Here is a 13,161-nt window from a genome sequence, read left to right on the forward strand (position 1 = left end):
ACTGCAGGATGAGCGCCCCCTGCTGGCCCCACTCACGCCTCTCCCAGCAGCAGCCTCAGCTTTCCCAGGAGTCTCCCCTCCAGGTACTGGCCAGGCTCAGGGTTAATTGGCTTCTGAGAAAACTGGCCCTGGTGTGAGTGTGTTTGTGTCTGTGCGAGTCCTCTGATGGACTGGTGTCCTGTCCAGGGTGTATCCTGCCTTGAGCCCATTGCTTGGTGGGATAGACTCCAGCTCTACCAGGGATTGGATAAAGAGGTTTGAAGATGGACTGATGAATTACATCTATTGCTGCAAGCTTTGTAGAAGATTCTCCTCTCTTAAATTGCCTTCTGCTTGATAAAGACCTAAGTGTCCGGTTATGTCTTTGTACATGAAGTTGTTACTCTCACAATGACCAGCTGACCGATGACAACAATAAGGGAGGGGGATTCTCCCCGGGGGGGCTGCTGGTTTATTTCTAAGTCATAATGTGAATCGCATGCTGTCAGGATGGGTCCACGACTTACCGTTTTGGCCGGGGTGACAGAAAAACATCTGCAGTATAGCTGGATCCACGGAAAAATGACTCGGCTTTGATCGAGGAAACGGAAAAAAAACAACGTTTTTGCCATAGCCCAACCATGCCAGGAAGTCCAACAGCTTTACTACTGTTTACAATCAGAATGGAATAACAAAACAAAAAAAGCACCGTAACATTTTACAAAACAAACCTTATGACAAAAATATCGCCGTGGAAAGGGTCTTAATTTTAGTGTGAACGCGTTGGTATTGGACAGTCCGCGCCTTGCTGGATTATGTGTAAAACCAGTGACAACCTATTGAGAAGGTGGCTATTCAAAAATAAATTTGAATCGAAAATAACATAAATATGCAATTAGTACAGTATTCAGTATTGGAAGCAAAGCTGTTCTTGTTACTAGTTCAAATGCACTTTGACCCTTGTATTGCAAAAGACGGTATAAAATACAATGAAAACCAATTCTAAGAGATGATAAAATCATTCTTCCAACGTGATAAATGCCCTTTTGTTGTTAGAATGTCCTCTTCATCGGCTTGACATACTTTTTTTTTTAAGTAAGAACTTATTAAAGTCTGATAAAGTAGGCCGGGGCGCCATCAGTGACTTCAGTGTATCGGCTTTTCATTAGTCAATATGCGGCGCATTGTTCGCGAAATGAAATCATTAACCACCACTTGACACCCGTAACCTGCAAATGACCCAGTCTGAACACCCCCCACAACGGGGTGGCCCCCCACAATGTTTGAGGTTTCTTCGTCCGGAACAGACTGCTTAGCAACGGAGTTTAAAGAGCTCTCCGCCTCGCTAGCTCTTCAGGAGGAGATACAGACACTACGAGCCCTTTTCTACTCCGGCAGGAAAACGTGTAACTTTCTGGAAAACGGATTCTCAGCTTGTTGATTGAAGCAGACGTGTGCCTGCGGGAGATAAAGAACAAAAAAAACATGTAAGGTCGACGTTTATTTGTAAATGTACGTAGCGCTAGCTGTAGATTCATTGTTGCAAAGACCTGGATTTTGCAAGACTGGTTTGGGAAGCGCAGCAGAGTTAAATTTGTTTGGGAGACCTACAGGGCACTGAATTTCGTGGGATATGAGGGGGGAAAGATTTGCGTTTATCTACTTGCATGTCTGAAAGAATTGGATGAGATTATAGCGTCGGTTCTTAGCAGTAGTATGGATTTCAGCCTTGGCAGCTGATTAGGGCAGCTGTCGATCCACGTCTTTGGAAGGGCGGTTTTAAATTAAGGAACACCTAAGAAACTAAAATAAAAAGATGGAGGGGGAGACTTTTTTTTTATTCAAAAATATTGAATTTGTTTTATATAATAAACGGTAGTGTTTATTTGTGTCGATTTTGTTTACCGCGAGATAAGAAGCTCTCTACTGGGAAATGACTCGTAATTTGCAGCTCTTCACTCAATAATCAAGAAACTGTTTTCTGTTTATCCTTTTGATGTCTTTGTATTATCTTAGATAGCCAAAGCAGTAATTTACGCGTGAATACGCAGCGAACAAATTGTTTTTTAAAGCACTGTTTTTGTCCTGTGAGCAAGATGATAATGTGAACAGTGGTTAAAATCTTATCTTTTGGTTAGATTGACCAAATTTACATGTGTTTGCCCGATTTAATTCCCTGCTTTAAAAAAAAAACAAACATATCTGAAATACCTCCGGATAAATGAAGGATGTCGTAAGACTTTTTTTGTACTTGCTATGAACCAAGACTGAAACCCTGCAAAGCAGTAACTACTGTTCAGCTTTTCCACCGGTGTTTTATTCAGTGGTATAAAACAAAGTATTAATCTATATGTCACTGTTTAAAGATGTGATTAGAATAAAAAATACCTTAACTGAAACAGTCCAGTTTAAGTTTATGCCAGCAGCCATATCACCCTGCAACTCACAACTGGCAACCCACTGAAGCTAAGCAGGTGTGAGCCTGGTCAGTACCTGGATGGGAGACCTCCTGGGAAAAACTAAGGTTGCTGCTGGAAGAGGTGTTAGTGGGGCCAGCAGGGGGCGCTCACCCTGCGGCTCATGTGGGTCCTAATGCCCCAGTATGGTGATGGGGACACTATACTGTAAACAGGCGCCGTCCTTCGGATGAGACGTAAAACCGAGGTCCTGACTCTCTGTGGTCATTAAAAATCCCAGGGCGCTTCTCGAAAAGTGTAGGGGTGTAACCCCGGTGTCCTGGCCAAATTTCCAATTGGCCTTTACTAATCATGGCCTCCTAATAATCCCCCTCTATGAATTGGCTACATTACTCTGCTCTCCTCCCCACTGAGAGCTGGTGTGTGGTGAGCGTTCTGGCGCACTATGGCTGCCGTCGCATCATCCAGGTGGGGCTGCACATTGGTGGTGGTGGAGGGGATCCCCATTACCTGTAAAGCGCTTTGAGTGGAGTGTCCAGAAAAGCGCTATATAAGTGTAAGCAATTATTATTATTAAGGCTGTGAACTGAGACTGAACAATCCTTTCTTTTCCTCAAACTCTGGCAGCTCATGTCTCTTAAGATCCCAAATGAAGTGTGCACAACGTAGTCTCAAGAGGACTCTGGCAAACATTTTCAAAACCTTTGCTTTTCCATGTGGACTCTGAAGCAGGTTGGATTTGCAACCTTGAATTTGAATTTGAAGTGGTACGGGTTAGCTTTCTGAAAGGAGGCCAGGTCTGACATGAACATTTGTTTGTCCTGCAGCTGCAGGCCAAATCAAAGTTATAATGCCCTTACAGTGCAGGGCACCTTGACCTGGGACGTACTCACCCCTGGGGTGAAAATATGCCTTTTTTCTGGGGTGCGTGAGATAGGCTAGATCTATTTTTAGAAGGTGAATCATAAAAAAAAAAAACATAAGCACAGGCGCACAAGGACAACTAATTTATTAACCAAACCCTGGGATTTTAAGGTCATCTTAAATCATATGTACTTACTTTTACAGTGAAATTAAAATAAATGCTACAATCCTCTCTCTTTCATTCTACAGTTCTGATATGCTGTATCTTAGGTTTACAGAACCGACCTGTTTCAGAGATTTTTGATCAGGGGTGCAAAAACAGGTTTTGAGAAACAAGAGGGTGCAGACTGCAGTCAAGGTAAAGGACCACCTGTCTAATCAGATTACAGTGGTGGCTTTAGGCGTGACACCACCTTCCCTGAAAGTACTGTGGCCCTATTACATTCAGAATTCCTGTCTGGACGCTCCACTCATAGCTGTTTACAGGTCAGGGGGAATCCCACTATCACCACCAGTGTGCAGCCCCACATGGATGATGCGGCAGTACACTTAACACACATCAGTTATCAGTGGGGAGGAGAGCAGATTTCATAGACCAGCACTATTAAGATGCCATGACTGGTAAAGGCCAGGGGGAAATTTGATCAGGACACTGGGGTAACACCCCTACTCTTGTCGAGAAACGCCCTGGGATTTTTAATGACCACAGAGAGTCAGGATCTGGGTTTTACGTCTCATCTGAAGGACGATGCTTTTTTACAATATAGTGTCCCCGTCACTATACTGGGTCATGAGGACCCACACAGACCGCAGGGTGAGCGCCCCCTGCTGGCCCCACTAACACCTCTCCCAGCAGCAGCCTCAGCTTTCCCAGGAGTCTCCCCTCCAGGTACTGGCCAGACTCTCACGCCTGCTGAGCTCCAGTGGTTTACCAGGTATGAGTTGCAGGGTGATCTGGCTTCTGGCTGTATTACTAATTATGCAGTTGATAAATTAAATAATTAAAGCCAGTGTGAGCTGCATTTAAACCTCCTTCAGTCGACTTCAGTAAAGGCACTAGGCTACTTTTCCCCTTTGTCCTGCAGGCTGTGGAAGTGGGCTGTGTCTGTGGTGGCTACTGCAGTGATGGTTGGGATATATCTGCTTCCTTCTCCCATTGAGCCAGAGCCATTCGTGTGAGTACAAGCACAAGCACAAGCACAGTTCCAGACAGTAGATCCACTGATGTGTTGCAGCTCCTGCAGAAAACAGAGCAGGTTGTCTTTTAGCTCACTGCTGAAGCATGTGTCACACTTGCTCAAGAAGAGCAGCTGTCTGGGCACGATGACATGCTGTAACAGGGCACATTCCTGGGACGACATCTTCATTCGTCAGCGCTCTGTTTTAAACCGTTTTTTTTTTTCCCCACAGGGCTGGTAGTGACTTCATCTTTTTCATTTCACCACGCTGAATACCAAAAAAAAAATGGACAAGATTTGAAATGCTTGATATTTAGCCCAGGGGGAAAAAACAAATTTACATTACTGGGTTTGAGTTGGTTTTTTTATCAGTACTAGCTGTCTGATTTTTACAACATTGACTCTTTAATACAAATGTTTCCCGCCTTGTACTAATAGTTTAGAGATGTAACACTGTGCACTCGTTAAAGTTAAATGCGATTTTTTTTTCCAGCCTGGAAACGTCTAAATCTGTTTGGCTTTACTGCTTCTACAGTGTTCTCTAGTTTTACTGTTCCAGCATCGATGTCCATCCATCCATTTTCTAACTGCAAACTCGGGAAGAACATGCAAGCTCCACACAGACTGCACCCCAGGTCCAGAATTAAACCCAGGGTCCCAGTGCTGTGAGGCAACTATGCTAACTACTGCTCCACAGTGCCTTCCAGCATCTAAGTCATTGATATAAATTAGGAGGAATAGTGGAAGAACACAATGGAAATATAATGATAAATTACGATGAGCAGTGGTCCTAATACAGATCCTTGTGGTACTCCACTCAAGCCACTTTGCAGATTCATGCACTTACCCCTTAACTGTAAGAGCTGTTTTTTACAAACTGAGAATGTTTTATGAGGAATGTAATGAGAAACATTCTTAAAATTCAAATATACAATATCACTCTTTGTATACCATTGGTGGCCGTGGGTTGTGCGTTTTTCTTACAAGTCAAGGACAATCTATTTTCTTCTAAAGCCACGCTGATTAGCCGTTAGGAACCTATACAGATCATCGTTGAGTTCAAATGATCTTTTCCAGAATCCAGTTAGAGCCAGCTGTAACTTTCCAAAAAGAAGACTTGCTGGTGTCTATTAACTCCATTTACAACGACAAATATCAAATATCGGCAGTCCTTTCATACTGAACGACTCCTGGAGGAGTTGAGTTAACGACCTATGAATAATATCTCGTTGCCTTAAGTACAAATGGTAGCATCCATTGGAGCCTGGAGATTTGCTTATCTTCCTCGGTTCTCCTACCTGTAAGACGCGTGAGCCCCCTTCTGGGCTAATAGCGCAGGATTCTGGGATATGAAACGCAGAATTTTTTCCTTTCCTCAGTCTGACACTTGTGAGCAGCGGAGCGACAGATCCACTTCGCTCGTTGGCCATGTCCCTGCCATCAGCTGAAACATTGCTCATCTCTATCTCCGAGCCACTTGCTCTTTTGCTGTGGTGGCAAAGTTTACTTACCTTATAAATGCAGTGCAGTATCTTTTTCTGTTTCCTGTCCAATAGGCGTTTTGTGACTGTTCATGCTGTTTTTTTTTATTTCTTTTCTACAAGCTGGAACTGTGCTTCTGTAGTCATTCTGGGGTGTGCTGTTTTGTAGTTTGGCAGGACACGCTGCTAAATTATGAGTGCCCCACAGATGACTATCTTACAGTCCTGGGCAGTTTCTCTGGGGCAGCTCTGCGAGGTTGCCCGTGACGATGAATTCCACTTGTTTTTGAAGAGTTTGTCGTTGAGTTTTTTTTTTTGTCAGTACTGAACCCGCTGGGGGCGGGGGGGGTTTACCGACAATGTCCTCCGCTCTCGCAGATTTGAGAAGACCCCTCCTACCCTGCAGGGCCCCCTGGCCGTGAACAGGGACCTCCAGGAAGGCCGGAGAATCTTCGCTGGGCAGCTGAAAGGGCCCGAGTCCTTCACCGCCGACGCGGATGGTAGGTGTGTCGCGTCAACTGGTTGGCGCCAAGGGGTCTTGTGGGTAGGAAACCCAAAACACATGCCACTGATAGGGGAGCTCGCCTTCTTGAAGGTGACCCAAGTGGCGAATCATGACCATCTGAATCCCAGAACTCGCTCACGGACTGGAGTGTGATCTCCTTGGGAAAAACACAGCTCCATCGGGTTCACGGATGACGATGATGGTGATGATGGCCGGCCGTCATGTCCGACAACGACGGTCGTACTTCGCGCAGCTTCATCTGTTTGGAAGACGAGCTGCACGAAGGAACCCGGGCAGGAGAGCTTTTTTTTTTCCCCTTCCCTTTTCTAGGAAAGGACTCGAGCAAAAATGCCCCCCCCCCCCCCCCAAAAAAAAGGTTGCAGACACGAAGGACGGCCATCGTCATCATCCGTGAACCCGATGGAGCCGTGGTTTTCCAAGGAGATCACGCTCCGATCCGGGAGTGAGTTCTGGGAATCAGATGGTCGTGACGTGCCACTTGGGTCACCTTCAAGAAGGGTGCGCTCCCCTAGAAGTCCTGTGTGTTTTGGGCTCGAAGCACTGACCTTCTTTGCGTGCGGCTCTGGAGATCTGGTGGAGCCCGAGTCAGCTGACGTGACATTCTTGTCCTTCTCCTGTGCAGGTGACTTGTACACGGGCACAGTGGACGGCCGACTGTGGAGGATCCATGAAGATCGCTTGTACTTTATTACCCAGATGGGCCGAAATGTCTCGGGATGTGGTTAGTGAAGGCCGGAGCAATAAAGAAGGGAAAAATCCCGAATGGATGAATGAAAGTTCGGGGGGGGGGGTTGGGTGTGTCTGCTTTGGAGTGTGACGGACAGTGCCTTAATAATTGATAATAAATAATTCCTTACACTTGTATAGCGCTTTTCTAGACACTCCGCTCAAAGCGCTTTACAGGTAATGGGGATCCCCTCCACCACCACCAGTGTGCAGCCCCACCTGGATGATGCGACGGCAGCCATAGTGTGCCAGAATGCTCCCCACACACCAGCTCTCAGTGGGGAGGAGAGCAGAGTAATGAAGCCAATTCATAAATGGGGATTATTAGGAGGCCTTGATTGGTCAGGGCCAATGGGAAATTTGGACAGGACACCGGGGTTACACCCCTACTCTTTTCGAGAAACGCCCTGGGATTTTTAATGACCACAGAGAGTCCGGACCTCGGTCTTATGTCTCATCCGAAGGACGGCGCCTGTTTACAGTATAGTGTCCCCATCGCTATACTGGGGCATTAGGACCGCAGGGTGAGTGGCCCCTGCTGGCCCCACTAACACCTCTTGTGTGTTTGTATTCACAGACTCTTTTTATCTACCCGATCAACAGGTTAAACTCTCTAGAGATCAGATTAGAAAGCAAAGTTTTCCTTAAGAACCAGTGAAAGCAAAGCAAAACCTTTGAGGGGAAAAAAAACAGCTTTTTACATCTGCTGATGTCCTGGGTCTGCCTGCTTAAAGAAAGTGTGGCCACTTTAAAGCAGCAGGACAGTAGGGTCCCATCTCTAGATGGGATGTCAAAAAGTAACAACTCTGTTACCTGTGAGATCACAGATCAAATCGTTAGGCAAGCGTGTGAATGCCCCCTTTTTATGTTGGTAGGTAGAAGTCCAATTAAAACTGAGACCAGAAGGCTCTTCTTTACACAAAGGGTAGTAGGAGTGTGGGACAAGCTGCCCAGCCATGTGGTTGAAGCCGATACCCTGGCTTCTCTCGAAACACAGCTGGATGAGTTAGTTATTAATAACTATGAACCAGGCCAGATGGCACTGAATGGCTTCCTCCTTATTTCCTGACTTCCTAATACCACTGTGGTGGCCGGAAGTCAGGATAGGAGTCTCTGTCTCTCATCAGGCACCCCCGACTACGAGCCTGTGTGTGGCCGGCCTCACGGAGTCAGGCTGGACAGGGAGGGGTACTTGATTGTGGCAGACTCGTACTTGGGGCTCTACAGAGTGCACCCCAAGACTGGGGAGAAGACCCTCCTTGTGTCCAACGAGGAAGGTAAGAAGCATCTTTATCAGCCCTAGATGGCTTTTTCATCCATCCATTCATTCATTTTCTAGCTGCTTGATCCAATTCAGGGTCGTGGGGGGGGACCCGGAGCCTATCCCAGCAAGCAATGGGTGCAAGGCAGGGTACACCCTGGATGGGACGCCAGTCCATCACAGGACACACACACACAACACGAGGGCCAGTTTTCCCAGAAGCCGATGAACCCAGCAGCATGGCTTTGGACTGTAGGCGGGAAACCAGCGCACCTGGAGGAAACCCACACAAACGCAGGGAGAACATGCAAACTCCACACAGAACTGAACCCAGGCACCCAGCACTGTGTGGCACCAATGCTAATCACTGCACCACTTTCTTATTTCAGTGCCTCATTAGTTTCTGTATGTATCCCAAACCCATCAGGAAATGCTAATTGTTTAAGTCTTAAGTCTATCCCACACTGGCAGATCAGGGATCTGACATGCTTCTCCAGTGTGCCTCATTGGGGAACCTCTGCAAGCTCCATAGCGTCTTACAGGAGAGCTGGAGCCAATTGGAGGAGGTGGGAGTGTCTCTCAGTGATGTCATTGCAAGCTTGCGGCTGCCCAGCACGTCCCAAGAGTTGCTGTTGTGCCAAAAGATTATCCAGGCGGACTAAGACACCCAACACTCTAGTACATCTTAACAGCTTGTGCGTCCCTGCTTGGGGGATCTTGGTGACGGACAGAGAATGACTCAGCCTGGGCTCGAACAGGGCGAAATGTCTCGCTGTTTGCAAAGAGAATGGTCATGCCAGGCTCTGGAGAAAAATGTAGCATTGCTGTAGGCCAGGCTGCAAGAGGTTGCTCTCGCAAAATAAAAAGAGAATCAGTCTTGGATGATGTGTTGAGCACTTGTCAGGTAAAGCAGCTACTGCCTGCACTGTTGTAGAGGATGCCAGGCAGTTCAGCGAAGGTTTGAAATGAGTTTTACTTTGTGAGAAAACAAGGATCCAGGGAACGCCTAGAAATTCACATGGAGTGTCTCCCCTGTGGTGCTCTGAATTCAAGCAGTTCTGCAGGAAGGTTTATAATCTGATTACAGCTCTGGACCCACTCTGGTCTTACCATGAGTTTTAGAAGTGACCACTGCATGTGCATTAGGACACTTGCATACACACAATGGCTGTTTCAGATAATGTTATTCCTGAAATGTCACATTACAACAGGTTTCTGTTATTTAAAATGCATTCAGGCTAAGGTCAGGAATGCAGCCAGATCAATAATAATAATAATAATAATAATAATAAAACAAAACTTTATTTTATATAGCGCCTTTAAAGGTGGCTTCTCAAAGCGCTTTACAGGATGACAACAACAGTAAATAAAAAGAATACACCAGATAAAACACAATGACAAGACACAGAGGAGACCGTGGATGGTAACACTAAGTACAGTAGGAGCAGAGGGGTAAAGAATGGAACCAGTTAAGTAAAGGCTTTTCTGAAGAAGAGGGTTTTGAGTCTGGATTTGAAGGAGTTTAGAGAAGGTGACTCTCTGATATCCTTGGGGAGAGAGTTCCAGAGCTTGGGGGCATAACAGGAGAAGGCCCTGTCACCCATACAATGTAGACGGGCTTGGGGGACAGTGAGGAGAGCAGAATCAGAAGAGCGAAGGTTTTGAGGTGGGGAGTAGGGCGATAATAGTTCAGGGAGGTACTGAGGGGCCAGGCCATGGAGAGCCTTATAGGTGAGCATGAGGATGTTAAAGTCCACACGGAATTTGACAAGAAGCCAGTGCAGGGACTCCAGGACAGGAGTAATGTGACCACTGGCACTGGACCTGGTCAGGATTCTGGCTGCTGAATTTTGGACATCCTGCAGCTTCTTCAGAGTAGATTTAGATACCCGAGCGAGTTGAGCGCTACAGTAGTAGATCAGATCAGACTTCTACACTGTCAAACCTGGGAACACAGTGTGTTCTCTTCTGTTTTTTCTGCTGGAAAAAAAGTTTTTGTAGACCCTGGTTTCTGTCCTGTTTTCCAGGCTCTCATTCTGGTCTAGAACACGGTTCCCGATCAGCTCAATGCGAGTATAAACTCATCTGTGCTTATTATTTGAAAGGGGTTTGCGTCTCGCATCTAGGTGTCGATGGAATCCCCTTCAAGTTCCTGAATGGGCTGGAAATCTCCCGAAATGGCACTGTGTTCTTCACGGACTCAAGCAGCAAGTGGGGCAGGAGGCACCACAGATATGAGGTGAGCCCCCAGATTCTTCTGTCTGTGTCATCTTTGACCTCACATGGTCTGCCTGGGGCAGTTTTCTGCTTCTGTTGTACACCTACGGGCAATTTGTCGCGCCAGTACTTCTCAGTTAATCGCTGGCAATCTCGCTGTAAGGATTTAGTTTTAAATGAAAATATTTCTTTTTTGGGGGCAGCACAGTGGTCAGCATTACTGCCTTGCAGCGCTGGGAATGTGGGTTCAATTCCAGACCTGGGGTGCTGTCTGTGTGGAGTTTGCATGTTCTCACCATGTTCATGTGGGTTTCCTCGGAGTGCTCCGGTTTCCTCCCACAGTCCAAAGACATGCTGGTGGGTTAATTGGCTTCTGGGAAAAGTGTGTGCGTGTGCGTGTGCGTGTGCGTGTGCGTGTGCGCGCGCAACTGGCAGCCCCACTGGAGCTCAGCAGGTGTGAGCCTGGCCAGTACCTGGAGGGGAGACTCCTGGGAAAGCTGAGGCTGCTGCTGGGAGAGGTGTTACTGGGGCCAGTAGGGGGCGCTCACCCTGCGGTCCATGTGGGTCCTAATGCCCCAGTATAGTGACGGGAAAACTAGACTGTAAAAAGGTGCCGTCCTTCGGATGAGACGTAAATCCGAGGTCCTGACTCTCTGTGGTCATTAAAAATCCCAGGGCGTTTCTCGAAAAGAGTAGGGGTGTAACCCCGGCGTCCTGGCCAAATTTCCCATTGGCCCTCACCAATCATGGCCTCCTAATAATCCCCCTCTATGAATTGGCTTCATTACTCTGCTCTCCTCCCCACTGGTAGCTGATGTGTGGTGAGCGTTCTGGTGCACTATGGCTGCCGTCACATCATCCAGGTGGGGCTGCACACTGGTGGTGGTGGAGGGGAGTCCCTGTTACCTATAAAGCGGTTTGAGTGGAGTGTCCAGAAAAGCGCTATATAAGTGTAAGCAATTATTATTATTAGAACTGAACCTTACGGAGAAGTTGGCGACAGACGGTTGTCCGCGTCGCTTTTTTTTCTAAAGGAAGATTCAAATGTTCAGGTCATCGAAACCAACCACCTCGGACGGCTGCTGGCCTACGACCCCGCGACACGTCGGGTGCGGGCCGTCCTGGATGGGCTGTACATGGCCAATGGCATCGCCTTTTCCCCTGAGGAGGACTACCTGTTAATAGCCGAGACCAGCGTGGCCCGGATTCTGAGGTGGGTGTTGGGAAGAGTGTGACAAGAGGCAGAGCCTATATTGAATTGACTCCGAAGGGGAATGGAGATGGGGCAGCTTAGTGGCTCAGGGGTCGGCACTGCCGCCTCACAGCGCTGGGTTTCAGTTCCTGGGGTGCTGTCTATGTGGAGTTTGCATGTTCTCCCCCATGTTCGCATGGGTTGCCTTCCACGGTCCAAAGACGCGCTGGGAGGTAAATTGACTTCTGGGAGAGCTGGCCCTGGTGTGAGTGTGTGTGCATGCCCTGCGATGGACGGGGGTCCCATCCAGTGTGTACCCTGTCTTTTCCCTATTGCATGCTGGGATAGGCTCCCGCTCCCCCAGTACCCTGAATCTGGAGAACCAGTTCAATAAAATGGATGGAGATGTTAAGTGGGTCACAAGAATCTGAGCCCTCTGAATCTTCAAGCGATCCTGGGACCTCATAAGATACATGTGCAGTCTAGGAATCCATCCTTGTCCATCGTTCCAGGTTTTGGCTGAAGGGACCTAACGCTGGCAGGACGGAGATCTTCATTGACAACATGCCTGGCTACCCAGACAACATCAGGCTGACAGACAGAGGAACGTTTCTTGTTGGCATAAGTACAACTCGATTTCCAGGCTTCTTGCGACCCTTTCTGGACCTCATCGGACCTCACCCTGCGCTGAAACGCTTCATCGCCAAGGTGCGTGAGATCTGTGTGTGAGATGCCAATGTCGCATCTCTCAAAGCTCTAGCAGACTCTCGGCTCCTCCAGTATCTCTGTCACAATACATTTTAAGGCGGAAGGTGTCAAGTCTGAATGAGCTGTGCAGATCTTGGCTCTCTTGACACTGCGCCTCTGTTGAAACCCAGCCCTGCCTCCAAAGAAACAAAAGCACACTTGTTCTCTTCTATCTCTGAAAGCAGGCACCAGATTATGGAATCAGACAGAAAGTGAGAACACTGTTTTTTCAAAAGCCAGATTCTGTGTATGCAAAGATGGATAGAGAGCCCCGAAGGATAAATAGATTTCTTTTTGACTCTGAACAACTTTTTAATTAGATAGCTGTTGTTTTCCACGAGCTTCTCACGAAGTGTCCTGGATTTGTGTTTTTTTTTTAAACGGGTATGGTACAGCGCGATGCATTCCGTCAGGACGTTCGGGACAGTAAGTCGTTCTTTGGGTGGGGGTGGGTGTTTCCGATCAGTGTCCAGTGGGACTCTCTGTCTCCTCTAATTTTGTTGCCATATCAGCTCAGTCCTTAACTATGCTGATCATCTGTCAGTCTGAGTAGGGAGCTGCGTCTGCATGGGT

At 47.4% G+C, this 13,161-nt stretch overlaps 1 protein-coding gene across 3 annotated transcripts in view; it reads left to right on the forward strand.

Moving 5' to 3' along the window:
* Positions 1-13,161, forward strand: part of LOC148654427 (adipocyte plasma membrane-associated protein) — a 15,914-nt gene continuing 2,753 nt past the window's right edge. The window contains exons 1-8 of one of the 3 annotated variants that reach the window (XM_088646523.1): positions 1-1,471; positions 4,346-4,435; positions 6,298-6,419; positions 7,068-7,166; positions 8,299-8,448; positions 10,559-10,671; positions 11,684-11,862; positions 12,354-12,549. In XM_088646523.1, the coding sequence (XP_088502649.1) occupies positions 4,386-4,435; positions 6,298-6,419; positions 7,068-7,166; positions 8,299-8,448; positions 10,559-10,671; positions 11,684-11,862; positions 12,354-12,549 (909 nt within the window). In that variant the 5' untranslated portion in view covers positions 1-1,471; positions 4,346-4,385. The remainder of the gene's footprint in view (positions 1,472-4,345; positions 4,436-6,297; positions 6,420-7,067; positions 7,167-8,298; positions 8,449-10,558; positions 10,672-11,683; positions 11,863-12,353; positions 12,550-13,161) is intronic. The other 2 variants (XM_088646520.1, XM_088646522.1) reach the window with 2 other exon arrangements.

This window comes from Lepisosteus platostomus, chromosome 9 (assembly GCF_059453375.1).
Source record: "Lepisosteus platostomus isolate fLepPlt1 chromosome 9, fLepPlt1.hap1, whole genome shotgun sequence".
Lineage (NCBI taxonomy): Eukaryota > Metazoa > Chordata > Actinopteri > Semionotiformes > Lepisosteidae > Lepisosteus > Lepisosteus platostomus.